At 48.6% G+C, this 18,880-nt stretch overlaps 1 protein-coding gene across 2 annotated transcripts in view; it reads left to right on the top strand.

Annotated features, from left to right (window-relative positions):
• The window catches only part of SMARCC1 (SWI/SNF related BAF chromatin remodeling complex subunit C1), a 76,470-nt gene that overhangs the window by 35,484 nt on the left and 22,106 nt on the right, over window positions 1–18,880 (top strand). For both annotated transcript variants that reach the window (XM_065830313.2, XM_071805453.1), the window contains 4 exons: window positions 1,110–1,169; window positions 5,493–5,751; window positions 6,634–6,795; window positions 17,649–17,704. In XM_065830313.2, coding sequence (XP_065686385.1) covers window positions 1,110–1,169; window positions 5,493–5,751; window positions 6,634–6,795; window positions 17,649–17,704 — 537 coding nt within the window. The remainder of the gene's footprint in view (window positions 1–1,109; window positions 1,170–5,492; window positions 5,752–6,633; window positions 6,796–17,648; window positions 17,705–18,880) is intronic.

The following is an 18,880-nucleotide window of genomic DNA, read 5'->3' as shown; positions in this document are numbered from 1 at the left end:
AGGGTTTCTTTATAAAGCCTGGTTCCATATCACGTTTCATGGAGTGACTTTTTCACTTCGATTAAGGAGGTATAAATATTCACCAAATGAATGAATCTTTTCCTGGTTCTGGACTCTGGTGCTGTTTACAGGCGTCTCTCGCAATGGATTTAGCAGGTTTGTTGGCAGAGCTTGATTTCGCTGTTTGCTTTACGCGTGTGGCAGTTGCTGTTTTGGCTGTTGATAGCGGCCGCCTCCATCAGCTGCCGGGTGACTCCCGTTGATGAACGTGCTGTGGGCTGGCGGTCTGTTTGAAATCAGTCCTGGGACGGGAGAGGTTTGCTCATCCTAAATGCCCTTTTCCTTTGGCTGTGGTCTTGCTCGGAGACATCCATTCTAGATGATGTTGTTTCGTAAGCAGGTGACGAGGCTGCTTTGGTCTGTGTTTGACATACAGTCGATTTGGGTGTCTGTAATCGTGGAAGTGGGGAGTTTTCACCAAGTTTTGTAGCTTTTAGGTCACCTTGTGAGTTAAGCACAAGGTAGAGATTTGGGAGCAGCAACTCTTGGAGCAAGTGAGTGCTAAATTTGGAGTTATCTTGCTGTAATTACTCTGTGGCTGCATGGCAGCTGCGGGCTCGGTTATTCCATTGTGTGTTGGCTGCTCTTATCTTTTGGTGTGAATTATAGAATGATTTGTGTAAACTGCTCCATTCTTGACTTGATTTCACTGGCGAAAGCCAAGCTGACTGACCGCCGTCAGCACTCCAAGGGGTTTTATTAGTTAGGAAAATCCTCTTTTCTCTTTGCTGTATGTGCAAGCAAAGGTAGCTGGGAGCCAGCAGAGTGGAGCAAATCACTTGGAGTAAAAGAGGAGCTGGAGGTTCTCCGGCCGTGTTGGAAGGGGGATCTGTAGCCCCGGGGACTGCAGGAACGTGCTCGTCTGTGTGAGTGAACTGAACCACTGTACGAGAGAACCAGGGACTGGTACCTGTGCTAAGAACATTGATAAAGGTGCACGTTGAGTGGATTAAATCACAGGTTCTTCTCCCTTCCTTCCTAATGTTTTCTTCTAAGAGGTTCTGTGCAAAAAGACCTGTATTTCACTTTTTTCCCCCTGTGTTTTGCAGAGTAAAGGTGCAAGTGCTGGACGAGAATGGACGGAACAAGAGACATTGCTGCTCTTAGAAGTAAGTTCATGAGGGCGAAACCAAAGGCCGGGAAACCAAAACATGCAGGATATTACACACTTTAAAAACCTACATGTCAGCGGTTCAGTTGTTTTGAAGTGGTGTTAGGTGACAACTGCAATGCTTTCAGAGAAACTGGAAGAGCGAAGCAGGTTTGCAGTGGGAAATGAACTCTTGGGATGTGATTGATGGAACTGGAGAAGGGGAACGGCCGAGCATCCGTGTGGTTGTGGCTTTTAAGTTGGTAAAAGGTTACAGCTCTCCCTCAAAACCGTGTCTCTTTATTTGACCATCATGGCTACAAGAATGTTACTGCTAAAAAGAGATGGTGGTAGCATCTGTGTCGTAGAGTGACTTCATGCTATTTAGGGTTCGGTTCTATCTCCTGCAAGACAGAAATTACATATTTAATAATGTTCCATCAACCCAAGAGCAGATCTTGCTGCTCAGAAAGGTCCTTTTGTTGAACAGGAGTTACTAGCAGGGTGAAATAAGCAATGCTTTACCTCCACTAAGGTGAATATTTTGAAAATCTGAGTCTTCCCAGGTTCTTGGCTATGCCATAGCACGCTGAGGGAAACCTCTGACCTTTGAAGTTTAAATAGTTAAGAAACAGATGAGTCTGTTTCCCATCTCCTCCCACTAAGGGACGTTTTTTATTTGGTTATTTAATCCCCCACATCACCTCGTTCCTTTTGCCGCGCCGCTGCACTTGGTGTGTTCTTTAAGCTTTTTCCGGAGCTCCATGAGAAACACACACGAGGTGGCTCAGGTCACATCGTGCTGTGAAATGAGGTCAGGGAGCTGTTGGCGCGGCAGAACCGCGGCTCTGGGCCCAGATGCTTCGCTGATGCTCTGAACCACGTGCTCGCTGCCGGGTCTCTTGGAGCCTGGGCTGGAAAGCATCACCCGGCAGAATCGCATTCTGCTCCGCGTCCCCGACATCGAGCAGCGCCGCTTTTCACGGCTCTCGGGCAAAGAACAACCTCGGTGGCCTGAAATAATTGATGTGCTGCCACTTCCTATAAAGAAATGATCATCCACCGAGCTTTTGTTTCCAGGAACATTTTCTTGATGTAGAGATGGTCGATTTTCTCTATTGTTTTTCCTTACATAATTCAGGGTTCTTGCAATTCACGGTTCTGGTTTAACAACTCCATTTTGGGGGAGTTTTGTGTGTGTGTGTGGTTAATTGCAAAGAGCTTCATTCAGACTGCAACTGCGTGATTGTTGTGGGTTTTTGTCTTGACATGTGTCAGTAAACCCATTGAAAAGTGAATTTCCTAAGGGAAAGCACAGCCAGTGGCGCTCGGCATTCTTGTATGGAGAAACAAGGCTGATATCTTGACACACTGACACTCTTTGCTTACTAATATTAATATTTCAAATTAGTTCTTTTTATGTTTGTAGCTTATGGTCACACATAGCAAGCAGTAGCCTAATGAAATAATCCAGATGACATCTTCTTTGTTTTGAAGAAACAAAACAGAAAGCCCTTAAGTCTTGAGCCTGCGATTTTATTTAATGCGGGTTTAAATTAATAATGTTTTTGTTCTTCCTTCTTTGTGGATTTAACCTATGAATAAATCAGTAAAGTGTATCTCAGTTCAAGCATAAGTAATTCAGCTCAAACAAGCCAGCTCAGTCCAATTAAATCCTCAGGGCAGCTTTGGGCAAATATATACGCAGTGAAATTCCAGAGAATAACTCTTATCTAAAATAATTATTGTCCTTCTGCCTGTTGACTGAATAAATTGGGGGGAGGAAATAGTGTTTTCCTGCCAGAGTCATAGCACAGAATCCCAGAAGGGACTGGGTTGGAAGAGACCTCAGAGCTCATCCAGTCCAAGCCTTGGTCCAACTCCAGTCCATTGACCAGATCATGGCACTCAGTGCCATGTCCAGTCTCAGTTTACAAACCTCCCGGGCCGGTGAGTCCAGCACCTCCCTGGGCAGCCATTCCAATGCTTGACCACTCTCTCTGCACAGAATTGCTTTCCAATCTCCAGCCTCAATTTCCCCTGGCAGAGTTGAAGCCCATGCCCCCTTGTCCTATTGCTGACTGCCTGGGAGAAGAGCCCAATCCCCCCTGGCTAGAACTGCCCTTCAGGTCGTTCTAGAGAGTGCTGAGCTCAGCTCTAAGCCTCCTCTGCTCCAGACTGAACAAGCCCAGCTCCCTCAGCCTCTCCCCATAGGGCTTGTGCTCAAGTCCCTTCCCCAGTCTTGTTGCTCTTCTCTGGACCCGCTCCAGCACTTCAATCTCTTTCCTGAGCTGAGGGGCCCGGAACTGAACACAACACTCCAGGTGTGGCCTCCCCAGTGCAGAGCACAGGGGAAGGATCACTGCCCTTGTCCTGCTGACCACGCTGGTTTGGATACAGGACAGGACACCATTGGCCTTCTTGGCCACCTGGGCACACTGTTGGCTCCTGTTGAGCTTCCTGTCCATGAGTCCCCCCAGGTCCCTTTCTGCCTGACTGCTCTCCAGCCACTCTGTGCCAGCCTGGAGCGCTGCAGGGGTTGTTGTGGCCAAAGCGCAGGACCCGGCACTTGGCCTTGGTGAACTTCATCCCATTGGAATCAGCCTCCAGGCCGCGGCTCCGCATCCTGCACAGCGCTGCTCGCGCATAGCGAGGCGCGTTCGCAGCCATTTTTAGTGAGGACGATTGCGAGAGCCCGTTCGTCTGGCAGAGAAATAACGAGCAATGAAGGAGAATGAGGGAAAAAACCCTGCGTGGCCATGAAAAGCGAAGCTGATCTAATATGCTGGCAGGATTAAAAATGGATAGACAGTGACACGGAACTTACACCGCTGAGGTAGAATTGGGGAAAGCGAAATGAAGGTTGAATGTTGGATAAATATTCCCCAGTGAACTCAGCAGTTTCTCGTTTCTTCAAACACTTGGGCAAGGTTGGGTGGACTCGATGATCTTGAGGATGTTCCAGCCAAAGCGATTCGGAGAGGTGAAGGGTTCATAAGCCATGAGGGACGGTTGGTTCCTGCAGTATGGACCAGGCTGTCCAGCGTAGCCCATCCATGGGCTGTTCCATTTTCCCCGGCTGACCTTCAACATCCCTGACGTGCCCCAGGGCCTTGTTCAGGTCGATCAATTCCTCCTTGAAGAATTCTCCCAGCTTATGTTTTAGCTGCCAAAACTCTAAAACACATATTCTCTAGAAATGCTGGGAGGAGAACAGTATGTTTAGAAACTCCTGGATTTAAAAGAAGTATATTTATTGTTGATGAGGAAGGCTGGTTTATGTGTAGTCCTGCAGGTGAGTGTCTTCTGAACGTACAAGCATCGTATATATAGCAACTTGGTTTGCAGAAATACCCCTTCCCACATCAGGGAACTCTGAACACATGAAGCTCATGGTTCAGCTTCTGTCTTCCACTTGTCCCTCGTAACTGCTGAAGCATCCAGCGGGTTCAGTTTGTGCATTTACGTTGACTACTGGGCCGTGGTGGGTGTATCCTTGTCGTGATGTCCGACATACAGCCCAGCTCCCAGTTCTGCCCTTACGCTGCGACAGGGGGATGATTTCTGTGCCTTCCAAAGTATATTAGACTTTTCTTAACCAACTTTAATAGCAACTGAAAATCAGGATTACAAAATCTGTGATTTAATCTGGAAGTTCTTGCTTTATCAGGTGGCTTATCTGCAGAATAATAATGGTTTGTTAACCTGACTGCACAACAAAAATCAGACTGGTTAACAGTTGCTGGAGAACTGATCTCTTCTGGCTTCGCGACACAAAATGGGTTTTCCTCTGGTGTATCGGTTTGATGCTCTTTCATAGTGGATCTAAAAACTGGACTTCACCATCATAGTTTGTAGATATGCGTGAAATAAATCCCGTTCCTGCCCCAAAGAGCCTGCTGTGTCAGGACATAGATGAGAGGACCCAGGAGTGCCCTCGGGGGAGCAGCTCTGGGAGTTACAAGAACTGGTGAGACTTGGGAGGATCTGCAACCGATTTCTCTGTAAAGCTTTTCATGCAGAAGCAGAACGGGGAAGCGCTAACTATGCAAATACTGTTAGTAAATCTCCAATCTTCTGACGAGTCTTTTTGATATAGGAACAGCGTGAAACTCGTGTGGTGATCCCTGCAGCTTAAATCCCAGTGAGATGTTCATATTTCTTACGCAGAGTAATTTTGCTACTAGAAAAAAAATAAGACTTTTAAGTAGCTGTCTGATCCCAATTTACTGTTCCATCACCAAAATAACTGCTATCAAATCTTTTTACATAAAGTGTGGTGTGTTGTTTTGTTTTTCCCCAGAGTGATCAGTGTATATAAGATGATTCTCATGCTTTGCAGGCTCTGGAGATGTACAAGGACGACTGGAACAAGGTGTCGGAGCACGTTGGGAGCCGCACGCAGGACGAGTGCATCCTGCATTTCCTGCGGCTCCCCATCGAGGACCCGTACTTGGAGAACTCGGACGCGTCGCTGGGCCCGCTGGCGTACCAGCCCGTGCCCTTCAGCCAGTCCGGCAACCCGGTGATGAGCACCGTGGCGTTTCTGGCCTCGGTGGTGGATCCCCGCGTGGCGTCCGCCGCCGCAAAGGCTGCCTTGGGTACGGGCTCGCCCACCAACCTCGCTTTGTCCTTACAGCTTCATTTGCTTTTAGTTTGCTCTTAAAACCGGCCTTTTCTAGACTTTCTTCAGGGTGGGTAAAAAGTTGTAAAAGCAAATCTCCATGATATGCCGTTTTGCATTCTGTCATTAGTGCCACTGCCATTCTAACTCTTAAAGGCCGCTAAATATCTGAGGGTGGCTCGTGTCCCCCTTTTGTGCTCATTTACCATTGGTGACGTGCAAGCGCTACCTGGTGGTTGGTGTCACTGTGACCACTGTCACTAGTTTACCTGTGGGTAAATGCACGGCGTAAACGTCCAGATTTCCTGTGTGAAATTATCTGCCGGTTATACGTGTCCTCTAAGGAGCCTGCTGAAGTAGTTCCTTTCACTGTTCCTCCTTATTTTTCTGGGTAAAAGGGCAATTTTATGTCATTTGGAAAAGGCTCTTCTCTCCCACATTTGAGAGAGAAAATTAACTACCTAACGTGAGAAGAAGGAACGTGAACATTTGAGAATTCGTTTTGTCACAAGATTTACCTGCACGTTGATCTGAGCAAATCACAAGGCCGGTAGTGACAGAACTGATGGCTTTGAACTGAAAAGGGGAAGATTTAGATCACATATGAGGCAGAAACTCTTCCCCGTGGGGGTGATGAGGCCCAGGTTGCCTGGAGAAGCTGTGGATGCCCCATCCCTGGAGACATTCAGCTCCAGGTTGGATGGTGCTTGGAGCAGCCTGGTCTGCTGGAAGATGCCCCTGCTCGTGGCAGGGGTTGGAACGAGATGCTCTTTCCAACCCAAACCATTCTGTGTTTCTGTAACGTTTAATTTGCCTCAAACCCCTCACAATAAGACATTTTCTGTGTGGTTTTCAACAGAGGAGTTTTCCCGGGTGAGAGAGGAGGTCCCGCTGGAGCTCGTGGAAGCGCACGTGAAGAAGGTCCAAGAAGCGGCAAGAGCCTCTGGGAAGGTGGATCCAACGTATGGACTCGAGAGCAGCTGCATTGCCGGGACGGGCCCAGACGAGCCGGAGAAAATCGGTATGCTGCCCCTCAAAATGCACCAATTCCTGCAGATGGGTTCCTTGGGCGCTTCCTTCTGTTTCATAATAAACCATAAGTTCAATAGGAGGTGGAATCACGGGTAAGGAGAGCGTGACGGGCCATTCCACTTCTGCTCGCTGCAGGGTTATTAACTCTTGATGCTGAATTAACAAACTTAGGACCAGCTTTAGGTTTACAAGTTTTTCCAATGGAAGTACCATTGCCTAAGATGCGCTGAGTGGGCAAAATGACCAGAGCGGGACGTTTCATTCCAGTTCTGGAGGTTTTAGAGCAGTTAGAGGATGCTGCCTTTCTAGCATTATAGTTTGATAAAGCAAATAGAGTTTGATTGGTTCTTTGTGCTGCGGCTGAATTGATAATGTTGTATTACACCCGTTGGTAACTGGTTTTAATGTAAGTCGTGTACTCCGAGTACATTTCTAACCATGGTGGTAGCAGAAGAGGAGCTTTGAATGAAATGTCGGGCTGGTTGGCAGTAACGCACCGTGCCTGGCTCGGGTTGTTGGTACCCCGCTCCACTAACCAGCTCTTGTTTTAGAGCTCACTGTCAGTTTTCTGTGGAATTCAGCAGATACTCAGGTACGAAGTCCATTATCTGAAACGTTGACAGGTGCAAATTGTTTATTCATTACTGTGGAGAGTAAAAGCACATCTTGTGGTGGCTGCTTACAAGGTGGAACCACTTTGTCGAACCTCTCCTGTTTAATGCTATTTTGGCTCTTCTAACGTAGTAAAACGAGACACACAGTTTGCTATGGACCTGCTGCCTTTCCCAGAGACTTTCCTCCCTTGAGTTTGGTTCAGATCTACCGACTTGTCTGTAGATCTCTATTTTTCTCTCCAGCATTGTTGGCTGCTGGTTTTGTTCAGCTTATCAGAAATCATTTTAGTGGATTTAGTGACTAGATATTCAAAAGCACGTGTAGCTTTGGGTAAATCTGAACAGAATGTGATGTACATTGACTGGAAGGTTTGATCTGGGCTGTGCTTGTGCATCCCATCGTTGACCTGCTGTCACCCCCCGTGGAGTCACAAACAAGGTGCCACATTGTGTGATGGGATTGTAAGGGATCTGCTCTTCATGGTACTCAATGTCCAGTGTGAAACTGCACTTTTAAATCGGATTTTAAAGCACCATTGAACTCATTATGATATTTTTTGAAATAGAAAAAAGTTAACAGAGCACTCAGTCCTTTTGCTGCGTTTTTGTAGTTCCAAACTCGGTGGGACAGGCGTGGTACAAGGGAAGGTGAGGAGTGGATGCTGGAAGGGAACGTCGGCATCTGGAATATCTGCTGCTCCCTGCTCTGCAACGGAAACTGACAGCGAGCATCAAAGCTCTGTTGAAAGAGCAAGGTTTGGGGATTATTTTCAGGTCTATAAAACAAATCCACGTGTTATTCCCTCTGGGACTAAGTTTAATTTGATAGTTATTATAAAATAAGCTCAGTTTAAGTTAATTCTTTTCTTACTGGGGATTAGTTTCCTTTTTCTGTGTTCTCCAAGTACAGGCTTCGCTGTAAGGCGTTAAGGAGTTCTAACGTGTGCTGCTTGGAGTTGTAATTCCTCATCCAGCAGCGCGACCGTGGATGTTGAGGCATCAAGTGTGGCTGTGGTTGGAACGGACCTCTGGGCTTGATCCAGTCCCAGTTCAGCGTTGCTGCCCCCCGGTGACGTTGCTGGTCTGGCCCTGAGCCCTTTCTCCAGGAGAATTTGCACACAGGTTGCAAAGAGATTTCAAAGTGCTCGTCGTCTAACCCGGGTGGTTGCAGAGCAGATGACCATAACACAGTTGTTCCTCAATGAGCTACGTGGCGAGTTCCAGAAGCAATGCTGTCCTGGTGTAGTTAATGCGATTGGTATCGGGCTGTGACTAATGGCACAAATGAGGACGAGAGCAGATGGTTGTCCCTGGGGGAGCTGCTCAGCGAGACTGAACTGGGTCACTCGCAATCTGGTGCCTTTTCCCCCAGGCGGGCTCTGCGCTGGGGGCAGCGCTGCAGAGCGGTGTGCGGGATGCCCAAGTGCAGTGCACAGCTGCTGGACGGGGCTGCGGGTTCGCATGGCCAGGCCGGGGGCTGGATGTTAAACCAGCACTGTTGGGAACTGAAAATCCTAGAATATCGGGGGTTGAAGGGCCCTGGAAAGCTCACCCAGTGCAATCCCCCCAGAGCAGGAACACCCAGCTGAGGTTCCACAGGAAGGGGTCCAGGCGGGTTTGAATGTCTGCAGAGAAGGAGACTCCACAACCTCCCTGGGCAGCCTGGGCCAGGCTCTGCCACCCTCACCCCCAACAAGTTGCTTCTCAAATTCAAGTGAAACCTCCTGTGTTCCAGTTTGCACCCATTGCCCCTTGTCCTGTCACTGGGTGTCACCCAGCAGAGCCTGGCTCCATCCTCCTGGCACTGCCCCTTTCCACATTGATCCCCAGGAATGAGTCCCCCCTCAGTCTCCTCTTGTCCAGCTCCAGAGCCCCAGCTCCCTCAGCCTTTCCTCACACGGGAGATGCTCCACTCCCTTCAGCATCTTGGTGGCTGCGCTGGACTCTCTCCAGCAGTTCCCTGTCCTTTGGAACTGAGGGTTCTGTACCATCATTCAAGCTCATCAGTTGTTACATTTTAGAAATAAAATTCCATCGTTGCTCCATAATAATTCAAAAACACTTAATATTGGTGAATTACGGGCAATGTGGAATGCGACGGGGAAAATATGACCTGAATGATTTGCAGGAGCTCGTGTTAATATCCAATGATATTCTAAGTCTTCATTGTTAGTTTTTTTCAAAGGCGCTGATGGTTCCTTTGGATTTGATACCAGCTTTGGTGGAGTTAGGAGCAGCCTAAGGCTGCTGAGCCGCTGTGCTAAGCCCGGGCCTGTCCCCTGCTGTCCAAGGTCCTGCCCCAGCGCAGGTCACGGAGCACGAGGGACGATGTTCTGCGTCTGCTTCAGTAAAAATGGATTAAGGAGAGCAAACAAGGGATCCGGCTCTTTAGGCGGGCGATTAAGCTCCAGAAGAGGGAAATACTCAGTACTTAGTGGTTTCAATTAAGTCTTCACCGAGTCTGTGCGCTCTTAAGGGCTTTCCAAAGGTGATTAACTACAGTGCCTGCAAATACGTGCGCTGAATCGGGTGCGAGGTGGTTCCTTGTGCATTTTAGGGCTTATTCTAAGGGGTATTTCACTGGAAGCGTTTCTGCTGACACAATGTGTGGGTCCTTTAAGCCGTAGCTCATCTGTGACTGCAAACACTGAGGGAGTGCCTAAACAGGCGATTTAATTGAACATTTAATGAATGATTTTGTGCCGTTCTCAAATACACACGCCAGAAAAACCGCGCACAAGTAGACACACGCAGGAGAAGTTATTTTAGTTCATTTTTGGCAGGACGGTTTCTCTTGTGGTCTCCGGGTTGTGCATTAGCTCTGAAATAAGGCGAGCGGCGCATCCTGCGGTGCCGTGGTTCCTCCGGCCCCCCGAGCTCCGTGGGAGCCCATCGTGATGTACCCACCGATGGTGTGGAGCTCCGGAGTCCGATTTGCTGTGCAAAGTTTAAATTACTCTTTAGATAACAGCGGAAATATCATATTTGGAACCAGGATTATTCCATAGCTCTAGTATTTTTTCCTCTCTATTAAATATTAATATTCAAGCCTGACTTTTGACAGGTTGTGTGTGTTACCGTAGTGAGAAGAAAGGAGACGGGGATGTCTTGGGGGCATCTTTAAAGTGTTTGCTGAGCTGAAACTCTTGTTAGTGATTCTGTGTTGATATGTGGGGCTTTGCTTATTGTTCTTGGGATGCCGGCGGAGGGTCCGTACCTGCGTCTGCTGGTGATGCAGTCACTTCTTACCATGGAAGTCTTTTATAGTTTTACGTGTTGACCTGAAGTCCATTTAACTTCTCTGTAAGGTCACTGGGCTTCTTCAGAAATCGCTCCCAAGTTCTTGGTGTATTACAGAGCAGCACTCCCCGTTCTTGGAGATAATATGCAAAGCAGAACCAGCGTCCATAGAGACTGAAAATACTTGGTGCTTTGGGTTTGAAGAGGGCACGGAGAGATGATGTTTCCTTGGGGTGTCTCAGTCATCTGCCTCTTGCTGATTTAAGACATATCATTAATTTGGTGTAACGCCAAACCCGCTGCGGGGGTTACGGAGCGTCCTTGCTGCCGTGTAAAAGTATTACAGGGGGTTTCTTATTGAAGTCCTCCCCTTCTGTAACAGGAACATGTGCCTCCAACCGATCAGTCCCTGTTTGTCGTCTGTTACGTATTGTCCTTAACCTCATAGGGTTGTGTTGGTATCGGACTGAAAGGCGGGAGGCGGGAGCCGCTCCTGTTGTTCCCCTGCAGAGGGTCAGAAATGGTTTGGTTTGGTTTCTGATCCTTTCAAATTTGAATTAGAGGTTAATTTTTACAGGACTCTTGTTTTGAGGTACCGTCACAGCCTGTGATTTGGAAGCAAAAACCTACTTGAACCCAGCTGAACTTATTTAACCCCCTAACTAATAATTGGAAACTTTCATTTAATTTTTCCGTATAAAAGCGGAATTTCAGTGTTGTCCCCCCGATGGACACGAGAGCAGGATGGCAGAGCCGCTGTCACCCCAAGGAAGGGCTGAGGAGCTAATAGGAAAAGCAGTTTTCAAAAGCCATTGACTGCAACCTGCCTGAAATTGTCATCCTGATTTAAAAACAGCATCCATGGTTACAGCCAGGACCAGAAAACCCCAGCTGAATTGGGATCACAGAATCTCAGAATCCCAGCGTGTGAGGGGTTGAAGGGCCCTGGAAAGCTCATCCAGTGCAATCCCCCCGGAGCAGGAACACCCAGCTGAGGTTCCACAGGAAGGGGTCCAGGCGGGTTTGAATGTCTGCAGAGAAGGAGACTCCACAGCCTCCCTGGGCAGCCTGGGCCAGGCTCTGACACCCTCACCCCCAACAAGTTGCTTCTCCTCTTGCAGTGGAACCTCCTGCGTTCCAGTTTGCACCCATTGCCCCTTGTCCTGTCACTGGTTGTCACCCAGAAGAGCCTGGCTCCATCCTCCTGACACTGCCCCTTTCCATATTGATCCCCAGGAATGAGTCCCCCCTCAGTCTCCTCTTCTCCAGCTCAGAGCCCCAGCTCCCTCAGCCTTTCCTCACACGGGAGATGCTCCACTCCCTCCAGCATCTTGGTGGCTGCGCTGGACTCTCTCCAGCAGTTCCCTGTCCTTCTGGAGCTGAGGGGCCACAACTGGACACAATATTCCAGGGGTGGTCTCCCCAGGGCAGAGCAGAGGGGCAGGAGAACCTCTCTGACCTACTGACCACCCCCTTCTAACCCACCCCAGGTACCATTGGCTTCCTGGCCACAAGGGCCCAGTGCTGGCTCATGCTCACCCTGCTGTCCCCAGGACCCCCAGCTCCCTTTCCCTACACTGCTCTCTAACAGCTCATTCCCCAACTCACACTGGAACCTGGGGTTGTTCCTGCCCACATTCCAGACTCTACCCTTGCCCTTGTTCTGTTTCATTACATTTCCTCCCCCAGCTCTCCAGCCTGTCCAGGTCTCTGGATGGCAGCACAGCTTCCAGTGTCACCACTCCTGTGTTTGCACTAGTCTTACTGTCGTATGTACGTATCTTCTGAGTCTCTGTAGCTGGATGTGTTCCCATGGAATATAAAAGAATGCTTCAATTTAGAAAGCGTCCATCAGATGTTCTAAAGGGAAAGGATTTTGTGTTTCTGTTTGCCTTGGAACATCTGGGCAAGTATTGCTGCTCAGCTCTCACTGTGGTCTATAGGTTGGTCAACAAACGTACCCAGAGAAGCTGCGGAGGCCCCGTCCCTGGTCAAGTCTGGGTTGGATGGGGTTGGAGCAACCTGGTTCCTTCCACCAAACCTTTCTATGAAATCAAAATGAGGAAGATTTAACAGAACTTGCCCCAATACTTGCAGGGAATTAAGTAGCAAACACTGAGAATCTGTGATAATGCTTCACATGTAGCGCGTTGTAAATCCACCCAAACTCATCCGGTTCCTCGGCTGCCGCAGCGACTCGCACGTCGTTGGATGCCGCTTGTCCGAAAACTTAAGGTGGGAAACCTCAAAATGCATTTTCATCAGCAAACAAATGCCGCCACATCTGAAATGGCTTTTAGATGGAAAGGCAGTTCAGTCTTTGCTAGAAGCCACAAGAATAAACTGATGGTTTTGAGTGAAGCGGGAAAGCTTGCGTCTTTTAGGACTTTATTTTATGGTGTTTGTAGGAGCAACTTCCATGATTATTCCCCTACGGCTTTTCTGATGGGATTTCAGAATCGAGCAAGGAGCGTTGCCACCTGTGAACTTTATTCCTGAGCAGATCCCATGAAATTGTGTGACAAGAACCTTCTAAGGAACTTTTCTTCTCCCCCGGGGTATAAATGCGGAGCTGCAGGTTTCTGTGGGGTGGGATGGATCAAAGCTCTCTTGGTAAAGCTCTTCTTCATTGAGGAGGAGGGATGACACTTCTAAGCCCAATTCGGAGCTCTGCTTCTAGGCTTGAAATAGCTGGCTGACTAAATCTAATCAAGACTTCCCCCGTGACATTATTAGGTCACTAAATCCAAACTCTGAGTTAAAACTTCTGCGGAGATACGTCCCCAGTCTCCGTAAATTGAATTATGGTGGCAAATACTTCAGATAAATAGGTTTATCATCTTAAAATAAGCCAAGAGGAAAACAATTCTCTTTCAGTCAGACCTTCTAGTAATTTTTATTCTGTGTGGAAAGGACTCTTGTAAAAGCTTCGTAGAGATCCCTCGTTATCAAAGCAGAACAGTGTCCATCTGCTTTGCTTCAGCGTAGCACGCGGGAATTAGCAGTAAAACGAGGATTACAGAAGCTGTAAGGCCAGCTGATGTCTTCAGAGGCTTAGAGGCGGATCAGGGCTTTCCCCCAGGAGTTTTCTATTGGTGTGGCGGCGGGTGTTGGAGCCCATGATCCAAATAAGCTCCTTCTTCAGTACATTGAATTGTTCTGGAGTGTCTGTTCCTGCAGGTCTGACGTGCTGGGCACGCACAGCACGAGGCTGTGCCGGCACTTCTCTTGTCCCTTCTTGCAAATGTGCAGCGGATAGATCGGGATTTCTTGGACTTCTAAAGAATCATATGCAAAATACGGGGAGGACACCTTTGTGGTGCTCTCTCTCCATCAACGTTCTTGCGGTCATCCTCCTATCTCAGAGGCCTGCTGTTATTAGTAGGAACATTGAAGATAAGTGTTCTATAAGGGAATATCTTAATGAACCAAGGCGTAGCACCACGAGACGTGTGCTCAGCACAAGAAGACAGTGACTGCTGTTAAAACCCACATTTCTCTGGAGATGTGTGCACCTGACACAGTAACACACACATTTTAATGATTTTCTACATTTTCCTTCCTCACTCTGTCTCCTGTACAGCGGTTGGGCTGCCGCCTCCTCTTCTGTCAGAGACACCGAAGTGAGATGGGAGGGCAATCCCTGCAATCCCAGACGCGAGGGCAGAACTCTGCCCATATCTCTGTAACGTCTATTTGAATGCCAAAGTGACGGTAAATAAGAGGCTACAAGCCTGGAGAGCTCAGGTCTAGTCAGGAAAAAGTAATAGCAGAAAGGCTGTGCTTTGTGTTGAAGCGGAGGTGTTGGCGTGCCTGTGGTGCGCCGTGCTGCTGTTCCCGTGGCAAGGCCTGGTTTTTGTGGGCATCTGGCAAACTTGGGTTGGGTTCCAGGTATGAAGGAGTAAGAGGCCGTGGCTGAGACAACCTGCCAAGTGTCCAAATAGCTCATATCATAGATCTATAGAAAGATTTGGGTTGAAAGGGACCTCAAAGATCACTGAGATCCAACCCCTGCCATGACAGGGACATCTTCAGCAGCTCAGGTTGCTCAGACCCGTCCAGCCTGGCCTGGGATGTCTCCAGGGATGGTTCATCCACCACCTCTCTGGGTACCTGGGCCAGGCTCTCACCACCCTCAGGGCAACAATTCCTTCCTCATGTCCGGCCTGAATCTCCCTCCTTTAGTTTAAAACCATCACCCCTTGTCCTGTCACAACAGACCCTGCTCTAAAGTCTGTCCCCATCTTTCTTCTTGGCCTCTTTTAAACCCAGAAAGGCCGCACTAAGGTCTCCCCGGAGCTTCTCTTCTCCAGCTGAACACCCCAGCTCTCTTGTACCTCCTCACAGCTGTTTCCCAGATGACTTGTGCTCTTCTGTTCTGACCTCTGAGGAGAGGAAGGCTGCTTCGGTCACCGGATGGAGGGTTTGGATGGCCAGTTGGGGACCGCAGGCTGCAGTGCTGTGGGTGAGCTGCCTCTGCTCCCTGCAGGTGTCTTCTCCTCCGCACATCCCTGGACAGGTCTCTTTTTCCATCAGTCAGTACTTAGGACTCCAGGACGGGAGCTTTACCAGAGGCTGTCTTGTGTGGTTCCTCTGAAGGTTCAGGCCGTGGTTTAACGCTGAGGAGTTTAACTCGGGTTAACGTGGTTTAACTCCTGGAGCAGCCCAGGGAGTTGTGGCTGCCCGGAGAACCCAAGGGGTGGTTTTCTGGGGAGCCCCGCACATCTCACAGCGTCCGTCAGCAATACCTGGAGCCCTGGGGAGCGGTGGGAGCTCACCCAGGGCTTGGGCTTCCTCAGCATCGGCACTGGAGCTGCAGCTCCAGCTCTGACTGTACAGACCATCTTGGAAATTGGGGCTTTTAAAAAGCTGGGTGTCTGTCCTGTGCCGTTGTCCGAGGTGTGTTCCTTCACCCTCAGCTCTGTTTCTGCTTGTTTGGACGGCTATATTTTGGATTTAGAGGAAACGTAGAGCTTTCAGCTGGTCATTTATGTTCTTTCCTTGCTTTATATCCAACCACCACCCAGCTGATGTGCTCAGACGCGATTCGGATCTGGTTTAGCACCTAATGAGGCACCTGTGGTTGGACCCTGAGGAGCTGCACCACGGTTTATTTCAGTGAGAAGCTGCAGAAGACGTTGGGGTTTAACTCTGATAGTTTCATCGATCCGCTCTTAGTCCAAACCCACAGGTGTTGGTGTCACCACAGCTGAGGAAGAAGCAAGAGAACGAAGGATCAGGGTCTGAGCGAGACCAGTGTCCAGGAACATCCACCACCATCCACCACACAGCTGCACCCTCTGGGCCGGGTTCTTTGATTTAAGCTTCATTGTTCAGGCCAGACTCCAGAGATTTGTTGTGAATGTGTTTCTGAGGGCTTGGCTGCAATTTCAGGGAGCTTTGGGGAGAGCTGTGCTTGGAGGGGCAGCGCAAAGGGCCATGTAGGACTGGAGAACCAGTTGGTCACGGTTTTGCGGAGCAGCGGGTAGGAAGGGTGAGAAATGGGCTTTCAGGGTTTCACAGCCTCAACTCAAGTGGGTTTTGGGGCCAGAAATAACAAGAGATCCGTAATATTCAAAAACGGTGTCAGTGCTTTAGCAAATTTGCTGCTTCTTAATGATACTGTTGTGTTGAATAATGATTTTGAAGTCTGCTTTCGAGAATTCTGGTCGTTGCAGCACCTGCAAACAGAATTGGACTCTGCGGTTGAGCTGCCACGTGTGGTGATGCTCTGGACGGCCCTTGCACCGAGAGCGGCTCAGGGGTCTGGTGCTGAGGGGCAATTACGAGTCTGATGGCATCTTCGGGGCAAGTGTGGCTGCTCAGCTCTCACCGTGGTCTATAGGGTGGTCAACAAACGTACCCAGAGAAGCTGCGGAGGCCCCGTCCCTGGTCAAGTCTGGGTTGGATGGGCTTGGAGCAACCTGGTTCCTTCCACCAAACCTTTCTATGAAATCAAAATGAGGAAGGTTTAACAAAACTTGCCCCAATACTCGCAGGGAATTAAGTAGCAAACACTGAGAATCTGTGATAATGCTTCACATGTAGCGCGTTGTAAATCCACCCAAACTTATCCGGTTCCTCGGCTGCCACAGCGACTCGCACGTCGTTGGATGCCGCTTGTCCGAAAACTTAAGGTGGGAAACCTCAAAATGCATTTTCATCGGCAAACAAATGCCGCCCCATCTGAAATGGCATTTAGATCGAAAGGCAGTTCAGTCTTTGCTAGAAACCACCTGAATAAACGGATGGTTTTGGGTGAAGCGGGAAAGCTTGCGTCTTTTAGGACTTTATTTTATGGTGTTTGTAGGAGCAACTTCCATGATTATTCCCCTACGGCTTTTCTGATGGGATTTCAGAATGGAGCAAGGAGCGTTGCCACCTGTGAACTTTATTCCTGAGCAGATCCCATGAAATTGTGTGACAAGAACCTTCTAAGGAACTTTTCTTCTCCCCCGGGGTATAAATGTGGAGCTGCAGCTCGGGGGTCTGGTGCTGAGGGGCAATTACGAGTCTGACAACACCATAATTGGGGTTAATCATCTCCAACCATCTCCAGGATCAAATTGGCTGTATCGGGAATGTTTCATAATCCTGCGGCTCACCAATGGGAATTGCTGCAGGACTTGCAAACTGCACCACTGTGCATTCAGCTGTCCCCTATGCAGCTGAAATTGAGAGAGTGGGTGGTTTCGCTCTGCACAGGTAAAGTGAGGCTTTCAGCAGAGCAGAGATAATGTCGTGTTTAGTCCTGCTTGTTGCACTGAAAGGAAAACCAGTTAAACTTAAATTTGCAAGTAAACTCAATTTTTTTAAAACTCGAATTAGTGTAATAAGCTTTTAGTCTTCCAGGAGCTTGTGTTGCGTGTCTGTCTTTAAACCGCTGTCGGTGGAAAACAGAATGTTTTAATTAACCTTGAAATAAATTTTGGGTATGACAAATGGATACCAAAGCAATTCTAAATGCTTTACTTATTTGTTTTCTCAGATGGAGCTGAAGAAGAAAAGATGGAAACAGAGGCAGATGGGCAGCAGTCCGAGAAGGTAAGCTCGGCTCAGCACGCTGGTTCTGAAAAGGTACTTGTGATGCTTACAAACCTGAATTACTGTGTTTTAAAATGCCTGCTAAGAGAGGTAATGACGTGTTCAAAGGGAATGGTTTTCAGCCTCCACAGCGCTTCGTTATCTTACGAGTGGTTTAGTCTCAAGTTATATAGAGATGTGTGTTTCGCTGGGCAAGCGAGAGGGATGAGACGTGGCTGTGTGGTTTTCTAGTCCTCAGAAATGAGGGTCGGGCTAACTGCTGGTTTATAGGGATGTGTATTGTGTACTTTTGATATTAGGTGTGATGCATCCTGCCCGTAAAGATCAGGTATTTAGAAATTAATCCCTTCAACGTGTTGATAGTGCCTATGAGAGGAAACGGCCTCAGGTTGCGCCAGGGGAGGTTGAGGTTGGATCTGGGAACAATTTCTTCCCCAGAGGGCTGTGGGGCATTGGAACAGGCTGCCCAGGGCAGTGCTGGAGTCACCGTCCCTGGAGGGCTGGACAGACGGACATGGGGCAGGGACAGGGTGGGTTATGGTTGGACTCACTGATCTTGGGGGGCTTTTCCAACCTAAATGAATCTTTGATTCTAACAATGCAGTTGTTTGGGGTTTTTACATAACCCCGTGTCTACATCCCTTCAAATCATCTACAAGAACAGCACTGGCTAGAATTAAACTCGAATTCAAGTAATATCCTGGAATTAGAACATCGCTCTACTAAACGAATAGCGGTGGGTGCTATGGAGCCTGCAGCAATAGGTGACGTTTCTGCGTTGCCTGTTTCGTCAGGTGGGGTTGAACTCACCTGATGGCTGTGGCGTGAAGTCTTGGTGTGAATTCTCGGGTTTCAGGTAATTCCTTTGCCGCCTTCCTCGAAACAGTGGGTTCACTGGGGCAGAGGTGAGGGTAGAGGAATTCGTGGGTGGAGCTTCAGAGGACACATTATTCCACAGAGCAGAACAAATAAGAAACATACAGGTTTTCAAGGGGAAGAAAACGATGCTTCCAGTCTTAAGCATGAAGTTGAGGTACCTAGATTTTAACCAGAAATATTTTCATTTTACTTCCATTTTGCAAGCTCTCTTCCACCAACTCCTGGGCAGAAACAGCCTCCTGTAACGTGTAATTCAGTCATAGCATTGATTGCCACAGGGTGCTGTTGCATTCTGCA

This window comes from Patagioenas fasciata, chromosome 2 (assembly GCF_037038585.1).
Source record: "Patagioenas fasciata isolate bPatFas1 chromosome 2, bPatFas1.hap1, whole genome shotgun sequence".
Lineage (NCBI taxonomy): Eukaryota > Metazoa > Chordata > Aves > Columbiformes > Columbidae > Patagioenas > Patagioenas fasciata.
Note: the sequence above shows the minus strand (reverse complement) of the source record. Positions and strands in the feature narration are given on the sequence as shown.